Raw genomic sequence first — 9,777 nt, 5'->3', positions numbered from 1 at the left:
CCCAGGGCTTAGTGGCCAAGTGCACTTCTTGTCCCTCATGTACACGTCCCTTGCTTGTCCCTCATGTACACGTCCCTTGTCTGGTGCGTGCCCTTGCTGGGAGAGGGGAATTGTGTGCACTCAGAGACCCTTCCCCACGTTGGCCTGGTGCTGTGGTGATTGGAAGGGTTGTCTCCCCACAGCTGTGAGCAGGCAGCCAGGCTGAGCAGTCCTTGATTAAAGTGTGTTTATAGTACTGGGGTTGTATAAAATAACGCAGTTGCTGTAACTTGAGCTTTGTGCAAGAGGGCCGAGAGCTCACGGCGGATTGGCGGGTCTCTGTGTGCTGGGGGGTTGGTTCGGATTGGCGGTTCTCTGTGTGCTGGAGCGTTGCTTTCCTTTCTGAAGGCCAGATGTTGTGTGAAGGAAATGTCATCCCACAAAGGCCCAGCTTGTCAGAGATCTGGAGAGGGAGGGCTGCTCACGTAGCTTCGTTTGTAACACAAACCAGGAGGCTCAGCTCTCCTTCATCGCTCCTGCTCCCTCCTCTGCTGGCATTTGTGTCTTGGACCTGATGTCAGTGTCTCATTTCCATGCCCCTGGCTCTTCTATTTTTAACCCCTCTTACATTTAGTTTAATAGGAGGTTTCAAATATGAGGCAACAAAACTTCTTGTTAATTTGCTTTCTAATCTGTGGCTTGCTTGTGGACCTGAAGGCAGATTTGCCCTGTGGTTGGGCTCTTTGCTTTTATCTCTGTTGCCAATTAACTCTTGATGTGTGATTTTTAGAGTGTAGGAGACATCCTGGTGTCCAAGTGCCCACTTTGCAAAGTAGGATTTGCAACTGCAGTCTTGCTGGTGTTGCAGTGGATGGGGCTATCACAGCCTGCAAGCACATCACATTTTGCCTGCCTGCCCTCAGGATGGGTGCCTCTGGGGCACTGAGCTAATGCTTTAGGCACTCCCAGGGTGCTGGCCCTTAATTCTCTGCTCCTGGCTTTGCCAGAGGCCCTGCTCAGAGGCTCATAGGAGACAGAGCTGGCCTGTAAAGGGGGGAAAAAATAAATATGAGCCTTGGTGCTGTGCTGAAAATGATGGAAGGGCTCCGGAGTTAGTGGTGGATTGATGTATGCTTCTGTCTCTTTTCCCTCCAAGTTGTGCTCTGTCCTGATTTTCTTTCTCATCTATTTTAGAGTCTGTCCCAGCAGAACGTCAAAGCAACCAATGTTTTGAGCTCAGTGGCTGCCAAGGCTAATGCCACAGCGCCTCTGGGGAAGGGGATAAAAGTGCCTGCTGTCCCTCCGGTTAGCAGAGTGTCTGAGAGCTCGAGTAGCGATTCCTCTGAGCAGGACATGCTGGCAGGAGAGGTAATGACAGTGGAGACTAAAGTGGGGAGCTTCCTGGGGGAGAGTGGGCAGATGGGGTGTGCTGGAGTCTCAGGCTGGTGCCATGGCCCCAGCTGAGGGGAGGAGGAGGGGGGCTGCTCTGTTTTAACCACTGTTATTGCAGCATAAGGTGAGGAAAGTGAGCAGAGGGTAACTCTGGTACCTTTGCTCTTCCTGCCTCCCAGCTGGCTGGCTGGTTTCTTCCTGCTTTTGTGATAGCAGTGCCCTGAACAGTCAGGAGCTGCCTGCTTGGCCAGTCTGTGGCATGGGGGAAGATGCAGGTCTCTGCACCCTGCACCAGAGGTTCTTGGGCTAACCTTGACATGAACTGGAGCAGTATGGCTGAAGAAGGGACAAGGTGGTCCAAACCCATCTGCTCTCAACTGCTTCTTATAGTTCATGGGCATGCACGGTTATTCCTCCTTCTAGATGCATTTCATCTTCCTCTCCCTAGGCCCACACTCCTCCATCCCTAAAGCAAACGGTTCCTCTGGGAAAAGCTCCTCCAGCTGACGCTGCCACCCCGCAGGCTGCTTCACTCCTGGGAAGTCTCACAGCCAAGTCGAGGAAGCCAGGCCTGCAGCCATCACAGGACACTCGGCTGAGCCAGGCTGTGCTGCCCACACAGCCAGAGGAGACCTCGGACAGTAGCAGTTCCTCAGACAGTGACGAGGAGGAGACGCCGCCCAAGCAGCCCCCCAAACCTGGTCAGTTCTCTTGGGTCAGTGCTGCTGGCCAGGCCAGAGTGGGAACAGTGTTTGGTTATCCTGTGGGAGGTGTGTCACCTTCATGAAGTGGGTCACCTTCACAGAGTGGTTGGAAAGGGGTTCCTCCTCTCCAGCTTAGCAGGACACTTGGACTAGATGATCTTTGGAGGTCCCTTCCAGTCCCTGACATTCTGTGATTCTGTGGCACTCCCCTTTCTTTGGAGGCAGAAGGCCTTTTGGTGGCAGTAACTGTGCTGGGTAGGTGAGCTCAGCCCCAGGCAGCAGTGGTGGGTTTAATGGGATGAACTCTGCTCCTCCAGCAGGTTTGCTGCAGAAACCAGGAGTGACCCAGCCAGCCCACAGCTCCTCCTCAGAGTCCAGTGAAGAGGAGGAGGCCACAGCATCACAGGTATGGTACCAGAACACACTGGGATCCCCTCAGGTCTTGCAGCTGGCTCCTAAGTAGGACAGAAAGAGCTTTGAATTCTCAACCATAGCAAATAGGGTGCTGAGGAGGTTTGTCAGCACAGAAGTGGGGGTTCCCCAGTACAGTGCTGGGAGCAGGGCCTTTTTGGTGGGAGCAGAGCCAGCCTTTTGAGCCTGGCATGTTTCCTCAGGCAGCTGGGCCTTGGGCCCAGGGCTCATGGTGCCTTCCAAAGGGGAAGGGATGAGAGATGGTGCCTTGCAAGGGTTAAACCTGGAGAACTGATGCACTGTGCCAATAGCAGCAGGACTTTTTTTCCCCACTTTTATTTGTAACTTAACCTGTGTCCAAGCCATTAAATTCCCTTTGTAAGTAACGTGCAGGGCGTGCAGCACATCTGCAGTGCATTAGCTGTGCATGCTAATGGCCAGGAGCCTCCCCCAGGCCTGCTTTTACTGGGCAAGAACAAAGAGGAGACCCTCTTGCCATCAGCTCTTGCTGCTGTAAGTGTCTGTCGGTGCTGGCCCCCTCTCCTGGCAGCCCTGGCCTCTGCAGGGCTGGCCAAGAGGTGCAGGATCACTCTGTGAGTGGCCAAAGGTGGGCCCTGCACTTGGAGTATGGGGACAAGAGTGGCTGAGACAGATCTGTGTGTGTGGGAGGCTGCCCTGCTGTGACTCCTCAGTGTGTCTGTGCTGTTTCAGTCCCTCCTTACAGGCCATCTGGGCATCTCCAAGACCCCAGCAGCACCTGAGGCACCAAAGACGGTTCCCCCTCAGCCTGTAGGCAAAGTGGGGCAAGGGAAAGCAGCCGTGACTGCTGCAAACTCCCTCGCCAAGGCCCCTGTGAAAGCAGCCCCAGCTGACAGCTCCAGCAGTGACAGCAGTGACTCTGACACAGACATCGACCAGGTGGCTGCAAACCACAAAGCAGGTGGGTCTCCTTTGGCAGGGTTGGGGATCTGCTTGGCCCAGGAGCAAAGCTGTGCTGGCAGCAGGAGGGTGACACTGGGATGGGGCCCTGTTCCCAGTGTGTTTCCACCACAGAGCCTGGTAGCGTGGAGTGCTGCTGCCGTCTGCTGGCGTCCCCTGCCCACGACACAGCCCTCTCCTCCTTGAACACTCCTCCTGTGCTGGTGGGCTCCCGAGGCTCTGTGCTCTGTGCCTTTGCCTCTTCCAAGTTCTGCTTTAACTGCAATAATTAATGCAGTTAATGAGAGCAGGTAGGGTGCTCCCTGAAACTGAGGCACACTGCATTGGTGTGCTGCGGTAGTGGTGGTTCTTAGGGAACATTTAAACACTGTCTGAAGAACATCTGCTGTACAGTGCTGGTATTCAAGCCTCCCCTTGGTCTTTCTGGGCTCTGTAGCATGTCTGGAGGGCAGAGCAGGGGAAGCATGTGGAAGGACCTATGGAGAAATGAAATGTCCTCCCATTTCCCTCTTGCCCAGGTTTGTTGGCAAATTGTAAAATTCAGAGCTGGAAGCTGCTTCTGTTCTGGTGTGACCGTGACACCTTCAGATGAGCTCTGGTCTGGCTGTGAGTCTGGGGGCTCAGATGGGTCTGTTGGCCTCCTGGGCATATCACTAAGGGCTGTTCAGAAGGTCAGAACTGTATATAGGTTCAAGAAGGCCCAGGTGCTGGGGGAGAGGCCATTGGTGATGGTTAAATGTGGTGGTGTGGATACCCCCTCCACCTTGGGAAGTCCCTGGCTGGCTGGGCATGGTGTCCTGGGGAAGGACCTGCTCTATCTATGCTCACCCATTTTGTGCTGCAGTTTCCTCCATTCTAGTCTCTGTTCTCCAGGGACATGGCCAAAGCTGTTGTGGCTGTTGTCACCCACTTCCCTCACCAGATCCTTGGTCTAAGGCTGAGGCATCTTTCTCTGACTCTCCTGTAGTCAGGATGGCCAGCAGGTTTTGTTTTTAGGAGGAGAACTGGATGCTCTTCAAATGCAGAGTTCCATCCTCCAGTAACTCTGTGGTCTGTGTAGTGAATGCTCACTGAGTTGTCTTCTCTCTTGTCACTCTTTCTACAGAAAATACCCCCCCTCCAGGGCAGGAAGTCACAGGAGCCTCCAACAAAGAGAAGGTGGCAGGAAAATCGGAGCCAGATCATGCCAGCCTCAAACCTTCCCCAGTGAAGAAAGCTCTGGCTGTGAAGGAGAATGATGTTGGGACAAAAGGGGTGCAAGTGACCCCAGTGTCATGTGCACCATCCTCCATCCCACAGTCAGAGGACTTGAGCTCGGAGAGTGAAGCCGAGGTCACCGCTGCTGCCAAAGTTCCTGCAGTGAAAACACTGGATGGGTTGGAAGAGAAGAAGAAGAAGAAGAAAAAGGAGAAAAAAGAGAAGAAGGAAAAGAAGAAATCTTCCTCCGTGGCAGACAAGGCTGTGAAAACATCTAAGAGCAAAGACAAAGAGAATAAGAAGCAGAAAACATCTCAGAAGCGGAAACTGCCAGGAGAGGATGGAGCTGTTGGGCAGCCCAAGGAGAAGAAGCGGAAAGGGCAAACTAATGAAGAAGTACCCAAAAAGAAAAAGAAGAAAGCACTTGGTGACCTGGAGAAGTTGCCAGGCAGCAAGGAAAAGAAAAAAACAGCTAAAAGTAAGCATCCCTCTCTTGGGGCTGCATTTGCAATAGGTTCTTGCAGCTGATGCACGTTCAGCCTCTGGTGCAGGGCCTTGTAAGTAGCACCCACTTTCCCATTGCCTTCCTGCTTGGCTGCTTCCCCCTTGGCCCACCCAAAGCCAATGCCAGATTTTTCAGACCTCACTTCAGTGTTTTTCTTCAGTCTCAGCACCAAGTTGTGTTGCAGACAGTAGGCTGGGCTCTCCTGCTTCTCTGTCCTGCGTCTGGCATGGTGGGAACCGTGTTGATAATACTCGTGCTGATCCTTGCTGCTTGCAGAGCAACTGATGGCCCTGTGCATCTTCTATGGCATGACCTGTCCCTCCAGAGCTTTCTCCTTTCCTGGCCTTTATCCTGGCTGGAAGCAGCTGTCTGGGTGAGGGCTGGCAGAGGGTTGAGGTGAGTCTTTGAACCTCCTGAGGCCTCTGCCAGCCTCACACGGCCTGTCTGCCTGTGCTGGGCTTGGGAGAGTTCTTGTTGGTTATAAGCCACGAGGCCTGTGTTCTGCCCGCTCTGCTCTGCCCTGCTCTGTGTCTGCAGTGCAGAACAGCTCTGCCAGCCCCGCTGGCTGCCCTGGCTCCTCTGTGGTGAACACAACACGGGCTAGCAGAGAGCTAAGGGGAAATGTGGCTGGGGATGGCAGGCAGAAGGTCCCTGACGTGCTGTGAGCACGGTGGAGGAAGCCCAGCATTCACACACGCAGGGCTTTGTGTTAGAGCTTCCTGAACACGGCCCCATGCTGCCAACTGCTTTCAAAGAGATCAGCCTTGCAGTCTGCGCTGTCATCTGCTGTGTCAGCCACTGCTGATCCCCGAGGGGTGACAGTGCCCCTTCCTGACCCTGCCTGATCAGGGTCTGTGCTGCGACATGGTGAGCAGCTCATTCAGGAGATTTGGCTCAGGGCTATTACTGCTGCTTTCAAACCCCTGCAGAAAGAGGATGGTACCAGCCCCCTGCTCCATGCTCCCAGTTAAGAGTGTTTCCTGCCCCTCTTGTCCACACACCTCTCCAGTGCTCTGTTTCCTGCTCTAATGCAAAGGCAATTCTTTTTCTTTTTCTTTTTGTTTTTTCTTTGCAGTGCAGACTGCATTTGCAAAACAGAGCTGGTTCTGTGCTGGATCTTGTAGATTTTTTTATTTTTTTTTTATTTTATTTTATTTATTTTTTAATAAAGGAGATGGAATGGGTGGGCCTGGTCTGCCAGGGTTTCTGTTCCACAGAGATGCAGCCCTTCATTTTGGAGGAGACAGATTTGTCTGTCAGCCCTTGTGTGGGCTGTTGCACAGGGGTGAGCTGCAGCATCTTGGAGCACTTGTGCTGAGCTGAACCTCCTGTCCATCCTCTGTTAGTAGCTCCCTTTGCTCTGATTTCTGGCGTATGCCCAGCTGCTCCAGCACTAAAGTGATTCCTCAGAGTGAGGGGGCAGCAGGAGGTGGAAAGAAGAGGATTCTATGTAATTCTGCCCACATGTGTGAATGGGTGGCTCAAAGCTAGTGGAGAAACAGCCCTGGGTGCAGCTGCCTTGTAGCAGAGCTCTGCCCTGGCCCAGTTACTGCTCTCAAAAGCTTGTTCAGGTTCAGATGTGATTGAAAACTTACTGGAGATGCTCCTCACTCTGTGCTTCATCTCCGAGTCTAGCAATACCAGAGTCCCTCTCTTAGCTGATTTTTCTTTCCCTCTCCCAGAAAAAAAGTCTGGAAAAGAAAAGAAGAAGAGCAAAAAGGTGTCTTCAGAAGGGGGCCCTACAGTAGATGGCTCTGTTGAGCCTCACAAGAAGAAGAAGAAGGTATGTGCAGGACCCTGGGATGGGGTTCCATGGGGAGAGCTGTTCTGAACGGCGGTTGTGATGTTCATCCCTGCAGTATGCCAGGGTGGAGAGGAGCAGAGTCATGTCCTGGCCTTGCTGGCATTATGGAGGAGGTTGTGGTTAATCGTGGCTAGTCTTGAGACACCCTGACCTTTGGTTGGTTGGGAGTGGGGTGGCTTGAAGAAGGGCTTGTTCCTGTGTCACTCCCCCAGGAGAGATCCCTTCCCTGGAAGGGTCAAACCCAGGGGCCTTTTTGGTGACAGAGAACCTCCCAAGTAAGTGCTCTTCAGCTGTCTGTTCATCTAGTTGTTTTCAGCAGAAACTGGAGCTCCTGAGGGGCTGACAGGCTACTGCATCCTATCCCAAGGGCTAGGAAGGGGGGCAGAGGGAGACTATACGATGTTCCTTGTAATGGATACGTCCCTGTAGAGATGGTAGCCAAAAAGCCTCTGTGGCTTGTGGCTTTGCTGGGTCCTTTTATGTTTGTGGTGCAGATGATACTGATTTATTTTCCACCCTTTTCTTTTTAGAAGAAGAAAACAGCTGAGCCTGAAGGATTGTGAGAAGGTACATGGCCTGTGGGGACTCTCAGAGTTGGTACCTCTGAACGGCGGTAACCTTGGCCAAATGTCTTGGGAAGACAGTGTGCTCTCTGAGTGCTCACTGAGGCAGCTTGGCCGTAGGTTAGAGGGCCAGGGAGCGGAGCGGTGTGCTGGCTTCTCTGGATGTGTTTGACCTCAACTCTTTAGCTACTGAGAACTGGATGTCCAGCCTGGACGTTGCTGTCCTCTTGTCATCATCAGAGATAAGTGGCCTTTGGCAGTGTCTTGTCTGTCCCTGCTGACCACAGGGAGCTTGGAAAAGTAATGTGGATTAGATGGTGATGTTGTAGCCACCTGGAAGTGGACCAGATGACTCTGCCTCTGCTCAGCTCTAAGGCTCTTCTCCCCATCCCTAACTTTTAACTCCTCTCCCCAAAGGTACCGCATCCCTGTGATTAAGAATTTATGGGTGAAGATCAAACAGAAGAGAGGAAAAGGAAGCTCATCAGGAGAATTCCAACTTTTTTCTTTTTAAAAAAAAAAAAAAAAAAATAATAATTTATAACTTCTTTTAACTTTGACTTTTAGAGCAGAGCAGTGTAACTTTCTGCCTCCTCCTGCCCTGATAGAGCCCAGAGATGTGTGTATTGTCCCTCCCGCCGGCTCGCCTGTTGCACAAGAACTGAAGGAGGCACTTTGACCAGAGAAGAGCCAGCTTGCATAAACTGCTTTCCTCCTAGTTGACACCCAGCCATCTCTTTCTCATCACAGAGCTATATTTTTAAGAGAAACTTTTATCTTGTTTTTTTTTTTCCCTCCCCCTTTCTGTGGTTTGTGATGTCAGTCCTTTTTGCTACTATGGAAGAGAGCTCTTGGGTTTACTTTTTATCCTAACACTGACAGCAGTGATTATTGTCTCCCTGGAGTTGCACTGAGCAGCTGTGTCCAGCAGCTGTTCTCAGCCAAGGCAGTGGAATTTTTTTTGTGGGTTTGTTTTTTTTTTATGGAATACAAAATAATAATAAAAATTGAACGGTGAGATTTTGCTTGAGCTGCTTTCAGGGGAGGAAGGGAGGTGACCGAGGCCTGGCCAGGGAGGCAGGGCAGGCACTGGAGAACATTGCAGGTAGGAGAGAAGAGCCCACCTTCTTCCCAGGTTCACAGCCACCCCTGGGGGAAAATGAATTGCTTTCTGCCTGCTCCCTGAGGAACAGCAGATACTGTTGCTCCTCAGCTTTGAACTGCACGTTCTAGTGTTGGTTTGTATTTTTTTTCATTACTAAAATGCTGTGTAGGGCAGGTGCTGAGAGCAGGTTTGTACATCACCTGCTGCCTCACCAGCAGGTGCTGCCCTGGGCCTTGTACTGGGCTTGTGCCTGGTTTCCTCACTTCACTGAGGTTTAGCAGATGAGGAAAAAGAGAGCAGAGCCCCTTGTGCTCCTCCATCCCATGCTGTGCAGCTGCTCTGCAGCCTGGCTACAGGTGAGGACATGGCCCTCCAGGTGAGAACACGGCTCTCCAGGTGCCACCCTCACACCAGCACAACTCAGATGCAGGAGGGAGATGGCTCCAGCGCAGGGGCTGCTCTCCTCCTCTTTCCCCCATGCTGTGACTCACTGAAAGGTGATTTCAGCCTCCTGGGCCTTGCTGGGGTGTAGGGGAGATTGGACAAGTGATGAGCCATGAATGTGGCAGAGAATATCCTGGGTGGGGGAGGAGATCTCCCAGGATTTTTCTTTTTCCCCTTTTTTCATAGGATTCCTTTACTTTTAACCTAGGACAGCTGCAAACTGCCCTCACTGCCCTGCTCGAGTTGCTAACGAGGCTTTCTTATTCAAAAGTTTATTTGAAATAATTAGCTTGTGAGGTCAATTATAAAGGAACTATCAGATATATTCAGAAAGATCAGAAGCCCCTGTGACTCCAGGGTCAGTTCCTGTGCCTGCTGCTACCCACTGCGGCGGCAGAAGCTGCAGGACAGCACCTTATCTCTATAAAACTCAGCACTCCACAAGAAGAACCCTCTACTCCAGTGCTCTTACAGGACTTCAGCCTACGGGGGTCAGTTATGAAGCTGGTGGAGGTTGTTTTGCTGCTTTTAATGTTTGTTTGGTGGAAGAAGGTGTTAGTGGCTCGTTCTTCAGCAGGGGTGAGCTCTGCGCAGGATGCCCATGAGCAAAAGGGAACAGGATTGATGGGTCTGACATGGTTGAAAGCCCTTTCCAAGCTGCTTTACCCACCCTCTGAGGGAACACTTGGACTCTAGCACTGATCCTGGTGGCAGCTCAGCCCCAGCTGGTGTCC

General features: G+C 52.1%; 1 protein-coding gene across 1 annotated transcript in view; it reads left to right on the top strand.

Moving 5' to 3' along the window:
• LOC104529814 (treacle protein-like) overlaps positions 1–7,494 on the top strand; it is a 9,806-nt gene extending 2,312 nt beyond the window's left edge. The window contains exons 4-10 of the mRNA XM_029086555.1: positions 1,174–1,347; positions 1,820–2,072; positions 2,396–2,481; positions 3,198–3,426; positions 4,531–5,100; positions 6,810–6,910; positions 7,462–7,494. Coding sequence (XP_028942388.1) covers positions 1,174–1,347; positions 1,820–2,072; positions 2,396–2,481; positions 3,198–3,426; positions 4,531–5,100; positions 6,810–6,910; positions 7,462–7,494 — 1,446 coding nt within the window. The remainder of the gene's footprint in view (positions 1–1,173; positions 1,348–1,819; positions 2,073–2,395; positions 2,482–3,197; positions 3,427–4,530; positions 5,101–6,809; positions 6,911–7,461) is intronic.
• The last annotated feature ends 2,283 nt before the right edge of the window (positions 7,495–9,777 follow it).

The sequence above is a fragment of the Antrostomus carolinensis genome, unplaced genomic scaffold (assembly GCF_000700745.2).
Source record: "Antrostomus carolinensis isolate BGI_N321 unplaced genomic scaffold, ASM70074v2 scaffold43848, whole genome shotgun sequence".
Lineage (NCBI taxonomy): Eukaryota > Metazoa > Chordata > Aves > Caprimulgiformes > Caprimulgidae > Antrostomus > Antrostomus carolinensis.
Note: the sequence above shows the minus strand (reverse complement) of the source record. Positions and strands in the feature narration are given on the sequence as shown.